We start from the raw sequence: 15,393 nt of genomic DNA on the forward strand, positions 1-15,393 counted from the left end.
AAGCAGATTCACCCGAATGGGGGGAACTCGTTGAAGGGTATGATATATGCCTTTTTCAAGAGACGTGGGCCAGAGAAATATCCTCGACCGGGTTTTTCCACCTTTGAGACTCAAGCAACATGGGGAGGAAAGGGCCGTCCGTCAGGGGGCCTTTCAATCTGGATTGGGTCCCACTTGGGCTGCAGGGCCACACACACTTGGAAACCAACTCCCTGGATTTCCAGTGTGTATCCCTGGAGTGGCCAAGCGGAGGAAAATTATCACTGATCAACGTATATTCTAGACCGGTGGGGGTAGCAGCCACTTCGGGAACAGTTGAGGATCTAGCCCTGTTTCTTGATACGCTCATCCCCTGCTCTCCATTAATCGTAGGGGGTGATTTCAACCACCAGTACGAACCTCTCCTGGATCACCTGGCGGGTATTTCCAGTGAAGAGGACGAATTATGGGACATTCCTACCCTGACCGATCCACTGGTCAGGGCTTGGTCCCCACTTGCCACCCAAATAACGTCCCTCACGCTCAGCCATTCGCTGAGGGCCTGCAACGGCCGAATAAAAGGGGACATCCCGCCAAAACATACTTTTAACAGACCGAGTCACGTATTGACTATATTATGGTCTCAGTTAGGGATTGGGGGAAAGTGAAAGATTTCGGTGTAATCCCCAGATTCGACAGTGACCATAACCTGCTTTCACTAAAATTTGAGTTACAGGGGCCACAAACAGCCAAGGTAGATGAAAATCCCGCACACCAGGTGGGCCTTATACTATCCAGCAACAGACGCAGAATCAAATGGGCAAAATTGCTGGAAAACCCAGGTAACATCGGAAGACTGTATGCGTGTGTGGTCCCCGCCCTTGAAAAGGTCGAGCACTGCATGCACCAACCAGACAACGATCCAGATCCCCATCCCCCAGGTATTTCCAAGGCATCTAATCCCTCCCAAGATGAGTCTGTACAACTGACTGAGCTAGGCACTATTCATTCTGAGTTATGCACCAGTCTTGCGGAGGTGCTGAACCCGGTGGCTAGGCTTAAGAAGCCCAAGCAGAAAAGAGCCACCTGGTTCAGCGCTTCTTGCAGGATTGCAAAAGCGGCATTACTGGAATCACTTAAAGCATGTGATACTCTAAGCGAAATCAGGGAAAGACGATTAGCCTACAAGTCAGCCCTTCGCGCTGCTAAAGTAGATTGGGATGAGGAGAACTGGACCAAAATGACAGCTGCCCTTGCATTTCGAGATGCCCGGACTTTTTGGCAAATCGTAAGGCATGGCTCAGCCGAACCACTTGCAGCAGTGGAGGCCAACATAGCACCCCCAGTCTGGGAGAAACATTTTAAAAATCTTTATAAAACACACAGTAGCGACCAGCCATTGACCCCATCCGAAGATGTATTGCACCCATCCTCTCTAGGTGTAGCTCCCATGGACGGATTCAGTGTGGAGGAGATCACCATGGCAATCACGGCCTTGGCTGCCGGTAAAGCGCCAGGCCTTGATAGGTTGCCAGGTGACCTCTACAAACACGAACCCAAGATATGGGCTCCTTACCTTAGGGTGCTATTCAACTCGATTCTGAATGGCATGCCAATCCCCTCGACATGGCCGGGGGCAGAGATAGTCCCAATCTTTAAGAAGGGATCGCCTCTGCTTCCGGCCAACTACAGGCCTATAAGCCTGATTGACGTGTCACAAAAACTTTGCTAAGCTGCTGCTAAACCGCCTGCATGAGTGGATTAGGGACTGTAATATCCTGAGTCCCTTTCAAGCAGGATTCAGGGAGAAGGTTTCCACCATAGACCAGGTCTTCTGGCTTGTCCTCATCTATTGGAAAACGGTGCAGTTGGAGGGTGGCAGCCTCTATACTGTATTCGTGGACCTGAGGGCTGCATTTGACCTGGTCCCCCGGACCAAGCTGTGGGAGGTCCTAGCCAAACTGGGGGTCCCTGAGGGCTTGCTGAAAATGATAGTACGCCTTCACAGCGCCAACTTTGCACAGGTGAGATGTGGCAGGATGGGTGTGCTGTCCGAGAGGTTCCCCGTTGGCAGGGGGGTAAGACAGGGTTGTGTGCTCGCACCGACCCTGTTTTGCCTCTGTCAACGGGGTCATCTCTCACCTAGAGGGGGTACCCAACTCTGATGCCCCAAAATTGGCTGCTGAAAGGGTGCCAGCCATCATGTTTGCCGACGACACCCTGCTGCTATCAAAGTCGGCAATGGGTATCCAGCGAATCCTTGATGGTTTTGCGGATTTCTGCGAGGGCCATGGTTTGGAAATTAACACTATCAAAACTTAATTCATGGTCTTCAACCCCCCCACAGAAATTCCACTCTAGTCCCAGTATTGCACACAACAGGCTTGAGAGGGTGAAAACCTTTGAATACTTGGGTATCATGTTAAATGACAAATTATCTTGGAACATGCACCTGGAGAAAGCTTTACTGAAACTGACCCAACACTCGGGGCATCATGAAGCTTTTGGCGAACAATAAATCTTCAATCAGGCCCATTGGTCCCCCAATGCAGATTTACAAAACACAGGCTAAAGGGGCTGCCATGTACGGGTCTGAACTCTGGGGCCATGTAGGAACATCAGATCTCTTGAAAGTGGAGAATAAGTTCATCAGAATGCTTGTAGGACTACCCCCTAGCACGCCATTAGTCCCCCTTAGGATGGATTTAGATCTGCGTCCTTTAGACGACGATCTGGCCTTTCGCCCGCTGGCTTATTGGCATAGACTGTGGGCAACCCCAGAATTGGCAAGCTACAGACAGGGGCTCCAGGAGGTTCTTGCCATGCCGGATGCCGGAAAGATCAAATGGCTCAAATTTATCAAACTGGAACTGGAGGGTTTGGGACTCTCTAAAATGTGGTCAGATCCCTTGGCCACTTGCCAACTTATTCACAAAAAGGAATTAGCCAAGGTATACCGCGACAGCAAATTATCGTTGCTTGTTAATCGATCAAAACCCGGGTCACTAACAGACTCTTTTACGTCTTTTAAGGCCACTTATAACTTTGAATCAACTTTAGACCAAGTCCACCCTCCCTTACTCAGGAAATTATACCTGCAGTGGAGACACTGTTCCCTCCCCATCCGATCATTTACAAACAAATGGAGCAATGATACAACCAGGACTTGCCCAGCATGCAGATCCTCTGAGTCTGAATTTCACATTCTCTTCTTTTGTCCTATCTACCGACAAATTCGCAAACAATGGATTGTCCCATTATGCAGAAACTTGGGTTTTGTGAACTGTCAGGCCGCCTTTAGAGTCTTGAAAACCAATCTGACTGACTACATTGTGTTTGCAGTGGCCAAATACTTGGGTGCCATTTGGATTATCAGAAGGAAATGCCTCAGGGCTGGCAACTGACTCCTCTGTATCCAGGACACGGCAGTGTAAAATGGGACTCTGGAAAAGTATGATCTTACACTTTTTTATGTTGTACAACTTTTTATAAAATAACAGTTTTAAATGTATGTTTTAATGGTCTTTTATGGTGAAACTCTTACCGAAATAAAGATATTTTGAAATTGAGCAAAACCACTTTTGTGGTAGCAATTTCAAAGCTAAAATTGCAAGGGCTAAAGCGCTGCACTCATCAAAGGCAAAGTGGATTCAGACCGAAGAGACCGCCACCAATGGGCTGTTCAGCGTGATGAAGTAAAATCGGTGTAACCACCCAAGCCAAACCAAAGTGCTGCACTCCACAAATAGTGTAAAAGGAACACAGCAAAGCGTAACACTTTTAACTGAGGGTGAAAATCACATGACTCTTGGAAAGTAAATGCGGCATGGAGACGCTACGTATATAGATAATAAATGCGGCGTGACAACATAAACTGGTATTTGAAATAATGTACGCCACAGCTTAGTGAAAATCCGCATGATTTTGCCCCGGAAGCTGTGTGCATAAAATAGTACTCTTAACAGATACACATCCAAGTGTGTGAGCCCGTGAGTGCAAAATCTAGCCCCTAGAGGTGAGCCAGAAGGGAGACAGGGCGGGCACCAAAAAGCCTCACCTTAAATAGAAAGCATGACTTTAGCATACAATGTGATGCACAGGAGTTGGAAGCATAGGCGGAGCTTGTAACCCACTTCCGAAGTTGACTTGACAACAACAGATCTCGCCAGAGCATGCAGTGCATGCCATGCAACGTTAGGCAAGACCTAAAAACAAGTGAATTCCCTATGATTGCCCACGACCTTCCTTCTCCTTGAGTCTGCTTCTCTACCGAACCTGAATCTGCCCGGTCATGCTGGTGCCACTCCACAGGTGAAGGTAAGTGTAGTGCCGAAACTACATGAGGAGGTGTTGACTCCAGGGGAATAAATTGTAGGCGTGTGAAAGTGCTTTTTTAGAGGGCGGACTTGCTGCAATTTGCTGCCTGTCACTCCATGTAAAAATATTTTTAAATAATGTATTTAAATGAGAATGTTGGCGGTGGGGTCAGGGCAATACAAGAACTTGTTGGGAAAAGGAGCTTGAGTGGGTGAGGGCATAAGAGAGCAAGTTAGGGGAGAAGCACACGAGGGGGACGGCACAGGATGGGAGAAATACACAAGGCAGACAGCAACACAGCCTAGGGGAAGAAGCCTACTAAAGGTCTTGCTACCAGGTGGCTCGACCAAACTAGCATTGGCATAGCCAGTTGGTCTTTCTTGTGGCACATTATCTTGGCCAGGGCGGAAGGCGTGCACATGAGCACAGGCTCTGTGGGGTGGGGTGGCATGGCCAGGTGCACAGACCCTGGTCTGGATGAGGCCCAGGGGAGACAGGGCACTGGTCAGGAGAAGCAGGAAGAGAATGACAAACCGGAGCAGAAGGACCATCACCCTAATCCAGGACCAGAGCAGCTTAGGGATGACTGACAACACAGCGATGCCCAGGATATCTCAATGATCCTGGGCTTTGGAGCTGGGGTCCCAGACATAGCGTGTGAGAGCCAGATCGATGAGGGAGCTTAAGAGCTGGCTGTGTACACTGTGAGAAGAGGGCACTAGTGGATATATAGGTGAGAGCTGCATAGAATAGATAGAATAGAAGACCGCAAGGGATAAGTAGTTTGTGCATGAAGTGCTGAATGAATCCAGATAGAGGAGTAGAAAGTGTGAGTAAGGGGAGAGCAGGTAGCAGACTCGTTAAGAGGGAGTGCATGTAAATGCAGAAGACACCCCAAGTAGAGAGCATTGGCTGAAGGGACCGAAACCTCAAAGGCACAGGAAACCAACTGTAGTCTGCCACATTACAGTGGTGAGAAGAGTGTGTATGAGAGGGGGACTAGTTGCTCATCCCCAAGAAACCTTATTAACCTTAAAATAAGACAGGTGTTCAGAGAGGCAATGACCACCCACTAGCTGGCGGTGGGGTACCGAGGCAGTGTACTGGACCGAGAGAAGCTTGTGAGCCGACAGAGCGCAAAGAAAGAGACAGGCTATGCACATCTTCATTTCAGAGAATAAGTGAGAGCACCATCGAGGCGACTAGGGGCACTGGTAGGGGGGGGGGGTGTTTTGGGGGCTGCGGGAGGTGGACAAGTGCACAGAGCAAGAAGGTGCAGGAAGGCAGTATGTGCAGGCAGTACAGAGAGGAGACCGAGTGGGAGGCTGGAATGAGGGGGGGCAGTGGGAGAGCGAGACACCAGACAGGACAGTTGGAACGGATTCACCACCCAAAGGCACAAATGAAAAGTGAGGGGCATGCCGTAAGCCAGCACTGTAGATACATGTCTCAGACTGCGCATGTACTGCCTTATAAGGAGGCCAAAGAGAAACAATTGCTTTACCTTAGCATGGTCAATGTGGCAAATTTCCACTTCGGGACTAGAGTGCTACAATAGCTCAGTGTGCCTTTTTATGGTCACTGTGCTGCAAGTTGAGTTTACATCTTGTCCGAATTGGTAACCGTAATATTGCATATTCCTCAAATATATAAAACTTTTTTCTCCTGTGTAAACTTTATTTGAACTCTTAACTTGATTAGTTTTGTTCTGTGTTAATGTGGCAGCCACAGAAAACTCATTACATTTACTAAAGTATTTTCCCTCTACTGGTGATGTCAACTTTTTATAAATTGCGATAGTATTAAATCAACTAAACTTTGAAATGCAGTGCTAGAGGTTGACGTTTATCTAAAACTACGTACCACATAAAGCATGCAACATTTAAGCACTTTAGAATGCGGACAAATGAATGGTCTTTAACTGTTTGTAGGATGTCCAGATGCCATTCTGTGGGTAGCACTGACCAGTCGACTCAGTTTCATATGAAATGGGCTACCTTCACTTGGTCTTCTGGTAAAGAGCAGATATCCATGGTGACAAGTAAGGTTAGCTAGGAACCTATGCACAGGTTGCATTTCCTACTTCTCTATGGAGGTCTTATCAGCCAATGTCAATTACGAGTTTTACAAGCACTCCACAACGTCAGCAGTAGCCTCACCAAGCGTTTTAGGTCGAGCCTGCATGCAGCACACATGCACTGTGGTTTGGCAACCACCTATTGTATTGATTTTGAATAAAATAATTAAACTCTCTAAAAAAAAAAGGGGATTTAAGCCTGCCCATTGCTTACCATTTGACCTCCTTCTCAATCTAAATTGTTGCCTTCCAATTCGACAGCACTTGCAAGTCGTTCCTTACTGCGTAACTTCCTGTAGAGCATGGACGAAAGAAATAGACTGATTTAACTTAATGTCTGTCCGCCGCACCCGCTGTGAATGGAGGTTTTGTTTTTCCTTCATTTTTATATAGTGCAAACTACTTGACTGGGCGGGCGCTTTACATGAGCACCAGTTACATTACACGTGTTTTTTTGTTTTTTTTCCCCCAGGATTAAAAAAATCAAGTGTCAGTCGAACCAGTCTTTCCACCTTGAACAATAACAAACTGGGTGGCAGGGATATTTGGATGCTCTTTACAGCAAGGTCCAAAGAGGCTGATACAAACTGTGGCCATCTGGCACAAGGCCACTAAGCGCCTGGAGTGGGTGGATACATTCACAAAAGTTATACCGCTGTGGTCCTCAACGGCTGGGATCGCTTTGCCACCATACTGGGTTTGATAAATGGGACACCATTGGCATAACCAACATAGGGGACTTGATCAGTAAGGGAAAACTTCTCACATTTAAGGAATTCCAAACCAAATATGATCTTGCACCAGGAGAGGTTTTTCGATATGTTTTTGCAGATCAGACGGCTCTACTCACAAGCGATCCAGACCTGCCCTCCTTGCCAGACTCCTCCCCCTTAGGAGACCACTTGCTCTCGTAACCACTCTTGAGGGGGGTGGGGGGGGTTGTCTCCTGCACATATTGTAAACTCTGTAATAACTTGCCTGACTCTGTCCATGCTCTTTGAGAATGCTGGCAAACAGACATAGGGCCAATAGACGATGAAGCTTGGCAAACTGCATGAATATCCCCTAGGGAAACTGCAATAAACCACAGCTTCCGCCTTATACAACTAAAAATACTCCTCAGTACCTATCTCTCCGGAGTACTCCTGGCCAAAATAGAAAGCCAAACAGATGCAGTATGCCTTGGAGGATGCGGCCAAGACAGTACCTTTACATATCGTGTGGGACTGTCCCAGTATGTCCTCTGGAACAGCGCAACCCAAAAAATTAGACTCACTGGGTAAACTCCTTCAATTATCACTACGAACGGGGATTCTGAACATATGGGAGGTCACCGACCTGACAGATTTAGAACAGTGGGTGGCACTGGGGTACTTGCTGATAAAGCGAGCTATAGCAATGCACTGGGGATCCATCACCCTGCCATTTGCGGTGGGATTGGCGGTAGAGATGGATTGCATGATTGCAGAGGTCTACAAGCAGTGGGGCTGCCCTAAGAAGTGGGATTGGAAATGGAGTAGGTGAAATGCATTTAGGGGGGAGATCTGTACCTCTCCAAACAGAAGATATGGCGATGAGGAGAAATCGTAACCTTCCATATCTTTAAATAAATGTAGTCCATGTACATGGAGGTACTATGGCGCATGGCAATTAAAATTGATACTTGTATAGCGCACTACTCACTCGCAAGGGTCTCAAAGTACTTGACGAATACCGCTGTGGAACCCATCCTGGCTTTCCCTGTGAGGCGTCCACTCCTGGGCACCCCCAAGGTGGAGGCCAGGCACCTTTAGCGTTGTGGGGGCCGTTGTGGAGATTAAGCAAGCTATTGCCCAGAGTTGCAGAGTGGGACTACATGATTGGAATAGGCACCGAAGCGAGAATTATCAGGTCTGGGGAATTTGGAGACCAAGACCCACCGAGGCGGGTAATTGCACCCTGGTCCCGGGCTAGACCTCTGCATCAGGGTCTGCCTGCTCTAACCATTGAGCCACACTTCTCCACTTGGAGTAAAAATAAAAATCCTGTGACTTTTGCCTCGATTCACAGGATGTGAGGCTCCACTTGGGTGGACTTCAGGCAGTGCTGGTTATAGCCGGCTGCAGTAAACGTTCTATTCGTGAACTTTCACTGTTCCCGTTACAAATCTCGGCATGGTCTGTATGGCGCTGTTATCAAGAATGCCCCATATTAGCATATTCCACGGTTACCGTTGCTGCTACTCTACTCCGCACAACCCCTCCAGTCTACTCCGTACAACCCAATCTCCTTCACTCCAATCTTCCCCATTCCACTCCACCCTATCTCACTCTAATTTAGTCCACTCTTCTACCCCCCCACATATTACATCATGCAACGTTTTAGCCATGCTGAACAGCAGCCACACTGGTGCAACACATGGCTAATTCACTTGCATAGGCATGACCTATTTGCTTTGCCAATGCATGTGTTTTTTTTTTTTTGGGGGGGTGGGGGTTTAGTTGACTAGTCTGTTTACCTAGTACAAATCCTTGTACTTTGTCACTCTGATCCCTAGATTAGTAGACTAGCTTAATGTTTCAAGTTTCAAATTCGGGGAGAGAATGTGGCGTTACAACTAGAGCTGCGAACTTTGGAATTAGGAAAACAGGTTCTAGTCTGTGTTGGCTCAACATCCTGGGAATCTCGGCAAATCACGCAATGTGCCCTTCTGTGTTTAAACTGGTGCAACCTGGGCGAGTTTTTGCTGTGTACATATAAAACAATTTTTTTTTGTTTTAAACTTCATTCTTTACTTCGTGATTTCAACTTTTGTTGACGCTGTGGCGCAATAGCAGTGATAAGGGACCATCTAGTAAATGATTTCGCAGTAGGTTTCATAACCCAACCAGACGTGGGCATTCTGAACCTCTGTCCTTGCAAGAAGAGTAAAAGGCACGGACTAACTTTTTTACTTTTCACTGAATACTGTGTAATGGAAGTGATGGACTCCTTTTTTTTTTTTTTACTTCATTTACGTGTTTGTGACCTTGTTAGGAAAGATGTCTCGCATTAAATGTGCTGTTTGCAGCATGTATTCCTATAGATCACGTGTTGTGCACTATCATGGCTTCTAGTGTTTGGCTCCGACTATCACAAACCGTTTACTCGAGGCGTTTGACTTGTTAATTTCACGAATGACCTGCGCTCAAGTAGCCAAAAACCCACACTGGAAAAGCACGCAAATTCCACTTGCGTTTTAAAATAAAATATTTAAAAGGTAGTTTATGTGCGTATTCGATAGAACGGCCTCTGCAGCATTATGCGGCACTCTGCTGTGGCTACAAGAGGCACTTCCAAACCATGAAATCCATTTGACTTAAGCTACCCTTGCGTGGCGCCTCTTCTGGGGTAAATTACGTTTGCCTGTGCATATCTGTATTGTCAGTGCAATATCTCTGCTTCAGATTGTGTCTGCATCGGAATTTGCTACTCCAAGTTAAGGAGGGCCACATATTTGCTATTCCTTTACAGCACACAAAAAATAAAGACTTTTGTGACCTCAAACGTCTTCCTGAAACTGCAAACCTTAAAAGGGACGAGAGCATGGAAATATATTTGCAGTTCTAGTTGGAAATGGTAATTTAATGAACTGCTATCAAAGAATTCCTTAGATTGTGGACAAATGGAAGTCAAAATCTTGCAGAAGGGCCCCATCCTGAAATTGATACACAGTAAAATATGCAGACCGGACAATGCGCATCTCTGTTCTGTACCACGGTTTGTACAAGAAAGTTATTGTGTGAAGCATGTTTCTAATGAAGAATGAACTGCCCGCAGTTAATCTCCTGACCCGTGGAACTGCTGATAAACTTCAGCACAGGAAATATTTGTTGCCTCAGCCAACCCTGGGTCCCCGGTGTTAAACGCACAACATTGTTCTGTCTTAGTGGAGCAATCTGTGTAACACCAAGTATTTGGTGTTTATGGGGAAATCCGTTTTGATTTTGGTGCTTACCTTTTTTGTTTGTTGCCTTTTATAATTTTTTATATTGGCAATTCAGACAGTGAAAGTAGCATACGTTTAAAGACTGTAATCTGCAATATCCCGCAGGTAAGAAAAAACGAAATACATAGTGAATCATAAAGACTGGGAATTGAGCTCGGCAGTCTGACTCCTCCAACATCCCACACAACTCTCCTACCGCGCCTCAGAGCTCCACTAGCTCCCAATACACAAACGCACTCATATCAAACTCCTACACATTCAGGGTGCTACACAACTTAGGCCCCCACCTACCTGAACGGTTTCATCTCCTTCCACCAACCGCAGGACTGCTTTACTCGCAGACATCCCACGCATAACCCGGAACCAGATCAGGAGGATGGGCTGTCTCTTGCATCACTCCTAAAGGTTGGCTCAGCCTCACACTCCACATATGCGCCGCCTGCCCTCTAAGCTGAAGACCTGTCTTGTCCATACCCAACCTACCAAGGCGGGGATGACACACCTGCTCAGTGCTAGGGTACCCTCACAGGTGATGGCACTCTTTGCTAATGCTGTTAACACAGTATAAAGATAACGAATAAATCACTAAAGCAACACGATACAGTAAGTACAATATGAGACCAAAGCAAAATGGTTCAAGGAAAAGTTAAGTTCTTGGCATAGGAATGATTATGGGAGAGGCACCAGGGAGCGGAACTGCCTCAGAACAAAAAAATACCAGTGAACAGTGTAACATCTGGGCGACAGCTAATGGTCAAACCCATGATGCTTCAGATGGTGAATGTAACCACCCCCTATACGGAGGAAAATATTTGCAGAATAGTGTGCATCACTACTCGTTGCACGCAGGGCTAGCAGGCGTAATCATTGAATGAATATTAATTTTATAAAGTGTGATCTTTGCCTGAAGGTGCTGCGGAAGGGGCCAGCAGTTGAGGTACTTGAAAGGCTCCCCATGATTGGATGGTGAAGAGCCAAGTCTTCAGGGGCTTGTGGAAGACGGAGCATTGGCAGTGAAGTGTGCAGGGTGCATCATAACCATGACAGGAAATCGTGTAGCATAAGGTAGCACAATCTCCAGGCAGCCCAGAACCCAAAAACACCTGAACACAAAGCCTTGAGGTAGGGCACATTAGTCTGCTCTATGCTGGCCGGTTCAAAATAGATTTCCATATCGAAAAATAGTTGCCTGGTCATCACCTATATAGGTATTATGCTCTTGGGAGCGCATCCATCACTATTCAGCCAAGCACTCTTCCTGGTTAGTCCATAAGTATTTTCGCTAATGTCTTCCCAACAGGCAACATGGATCCTATCCTGTTCACTGAACAACTTGTTAAATTGTTTAGTTTGCCTGGTATATTTTTATTTTTGTGTTTTTTCTGTATCCGTACTGTTCAACCGTCCTTGTAGATCAAGCCTCAAACCTTCCCTCATTCTTGTCCCAGAATCTGTATTACTTGCCCCAAGCAGTTATATCCTCTTTGCAAGTGCTACACTTTAGTGCAATGCTGTTTTGTTACATACCTTGTAGAGTTCTAATAATGAATGTTTTGGGATTTATGCTCCAGCCATATTAAATGGAAATAGACTCCTCATTTCTTCAATTAAAAACACTGAATAACTAACTTCGGAATGTGCAGCTCCGTATCTTAGGCTTCTGTCCACTTGCCCAGTCAATGTTCCACTTACACGTTTGTATGATAGCGGCATGCATGCCTCTACCACGCAGCCTGATCAACGCATGCCTCTACCACGCAGCCTGAACCACGAATGCGTCTTAACCAGTCTTTGAAAGTACTCCAAGTGCACAAACTTTGTAGAACAGTAGTTTAGCTATTCAGAGCCCAGCTGAACAACAAGAGGCTAGTTAAGCATTCGTCTGAAACACGTCCTCGACTTTGTGCGCTCAACTAACGGTCAGTAAATGTTTAGTGAGCTTTCTTGATCTTTTCTGTAGTTCTGTTGAGTGTGTACTGGCATATAATTCCATACAACATTTGTATGCACTCAAGGCTCAACTGCCCTTGGAAACGGCTTCACGTGTATGGCCTAGTTGAGGCTACGTTTAATAAAAGTGCTCTACTAGTTTGATCATTTCAATGGGTTTGATATTTAGCTTGTTAATAAGTGGTCAGCACCCTCATGCAAATTTTTTTTATTTTTTCATGACACCAAGTTCTATCTGGTGGTAGAGATCGGATTTAAGGACATCACTGTCCTCTCTAAATATGATGAACTGTCTGATGCCACGGCCTTCTTTCTATCGGGCGGTCGAAGTCTTCCTAGAGCAGCTCCAGCGCCTGCTCTGCTGTCTGAAGACTGACCAATGGGAAGATCTGCTGCCCAGTGATGTAGACCCACTGAAAAGGAGTCCTGGGCCTAATGGGTGGTTCACTGGCAAGCTGAAGCAGAAGGGTGGGGCTACTGGAACAAATAGATCCTGGGTGGGTGGTGAAGGCGGCAGTTTCGGCTAAATGGTGTTTGGGGGGAGCAGAGGAGGAAATATGGCCTTTGTGGTTGGAGGAGGCAGTATTTGGTTGCTAGTTAGTTAGAAAATGGCATATTTAGTTACACTGTAGTATTGAAGTGGGAACCGGTTGGAAATAAATTGGGTCTGGCAGTGTGGAAGATTTGGAATCAGCCTAATTCCTTTCACAGGGTGAGCGAGGGTTCGGTGTTGGCTTGATATGGCTGCCCTCCCCTATTGAGAGATGTCTTACAAGGCGATATGATGGCGAAGGCAAGAAAAGCTGTTAGGAATTGGTGCAACGTGATTGGTGTAATGGGGGGGGGGGGAGGAGTTTGAGGGGGGGGGCATGAAGGGCTGGCCTTATTGTACAGTGATCATTTTAGTAATGGTCATTTTGTCTTTCAGCTCCAGATTACGACAAAAGCCAGTGGCTGAAGGAAAAGGAAACGCTGGGACTGGACTTCCCGAATGTAAGATATGTTTCGCAGGGTTGTTCTGGGTATGGGTGGGCCTTCGAACTGTTAAACTTGAGATGGTATAATGGTTATTTCAATGCTGCACGCCTCCCATGACCACTTTACATCACACTACATTATCCAGGTATACCGAGTCTCTTTGCTCAGAAAGTCTTGCTCACCTTCCTACATGAAAGCAATTTGACCTTCTAAGGGGCAGGAAACATTGTGCAAGTACTGCAATATAATGCACCAGACTGCTTCAGCATCTTCACAAGTGGGCTTAGCAGAGTGGCTCTGGCATTGTTGTGTTCAGGCAATATTGCATTAATACACTGCCCTTTGTACTTGTATACATTCCACCTCCTCTCCAGTAGAGGGCGCATTTTCTTCAATATAGCTAAACCTGGGTGAGATTGGCAGGATGTTTGGATTAGCACACTACAACAAGGCACTATTACATTTTTAGCCCAGATGTGGTAGTTAGATTCTGTAAAGTGCTGTTCCTACCTTCGCTGCTTCTTGCCTTACATTTTGCTCCTGTGGTGTGCTGTTTTGTGACTAATACTTCCCGCTCTACCTATTACGTGTAATATCATAGATTTCAGACATTGTTCCCATACAAAGCCTGGGCTTGGAGCATAACAAACTGCACCACAGCTCCCATGGGCAGCCTTGTCTCTTATGCTAGCTTGTATATGGCTTCTAAAGAAGGCCGACATCCGCTTCTGGAGGAAGTGCACTGGGCATATTGACTGGGTCTGCTCTTTCTTCCCTCCTGTCACCCTTGCAAAGATTACACCTATTCATCCTCTGTGACTGGAATCCAGGTGCCCAGGCCACATATTTTGCGAATGTGTGTATTTTCTTTTTCTTTAGTATTTTTTTTTTTTATTAAACTTTTTCCCGGGCACAATATCAAAGTGACACTCTACATTGGATGTAAGCTATTATACACGGCGACCAAGTTCTAATGATGGGTACACTTACTTATGACATGGCTGAATAAACATTTCAAACCAGTTACTTGGACAGTGTCAGCTAGTCAGGTGATTAAGAACATTTCAGTGCCCCGTAAGCCCCCCCCCCCCCCCCCCAACCAACAATAATCCATGTGGGAAGACCTAGTAAAAAGGGATTCACATAATATTCAGGTAGATGGGTATTGGGTGGGTTGGGCACAAGACTAACCAGTTCCGAAGGTGCTCTCCAAGCGATGGTTAAGAGTCCAAATTGAAAGAGGTTTAAAACTATAGTGCTGGCTGGACAAGTGATTAGTGGCAGGCCTTTTGAGAGAAGTGACCAGGGCCACCATTTATTCCCCAAATTCTTGTGTCAAGCAGTATATATGTAATCTGTTCCATCCTTAATGCTTGCCATAGCCTGGCATGCCATTGTGAAATAGAGGGAGCCGTGGTTTTCTACCAGGCAGCCGCTAGAGCCATCTTGGCACCCCCCAAGCAAAGCAATAGAATGGCACGATCACTTGAGATGTGGCATTTTAAGGCGTCATGGAGTAACCCAAAAGTGCAAATACGGCGGGAGGATGTAATGGGGTAACCCAGTATAGTTTTAATTTGTTCTAGAATTTCTGCCCCGAATGGTTGTATGATCAGGCAGTCCCACCATATATGCTGTAAGTCGCCAAGTAGGCCAGAACCCCTCCAGCAGAGATCTGCTGTGTTCAGAAATAGTTTTGAGTTTACTGGGATGGTGATACCAATCATAAGACCTTATAATAGGCCTCTCTAGGTCCCAGGAATGACTTTATCGTGGAATATTGATGCACAGCTTCTGCCATTGTTTTTCATATTTAGGGTCGCCAAGGATCTTCGTCCATAATTGGGCATGTCATTGTGTGGCTGAGGGAAGGGTGTTAAGTAGATGGGAGTAAAGGTCCAAAACGAGATCTCTGGTTACTCCTGCCTGCTGTACCAATTTCTCAATAAAAGGGAAGCTCGCTGGTGGCTGCTTGACCGACATCCGGTGGTACGCCCTACCCCCCTATTGCTATTGTGACTTATTCTCTAATGTACTATTTTACATTCTTGTGGATAGCCAATACTCTTTGGAGAGCATTTAAGGAGTTGGAGGGTGCAGTGAGGGAGAGCAGCACATTGTCTGA

General features: G+C 46.3%; 1 protein-coding gene across 2 annotated transcripts in view; it reads left to right on the top strand.

Moving 5' to 3' along the window:
- Window positions 1-15,393, top strand: part of LOC147712903 (glutathione S-transferase Mu 1-like) — a 110,207-nt gene that overhangs the window by 18,256 nt on the left and 76,558 nt on the right. For both annotated transcript variants that reach the window (XM_086923579.1, XM_086923580.1), the window contains exon 3: window positions 13,219-13,283. In XM_086923579.1, the coding sequence (XP_086779705.1) occupies window positions 13,219-13,283 (65 nt within the window). The remainder of the gene's footprint in view (window positions 1-13,218; window positions 13,284-15,393) is intronic.

The sequence above is a fragment of the Lissotriton vulgaris genome, chromosome 5 (assembly GCF_964263255.1).
Source record: "Lissotriton vulgaris chromosome 5, aLisVul1.2, whole genome shotgun sequence".
Lineage (NCBI taxonomy): Eukaryota > Metazoa > Chordata > Amphibia > Caudata > Salamandridae > Lissotriton > Lissotriton vulgaris.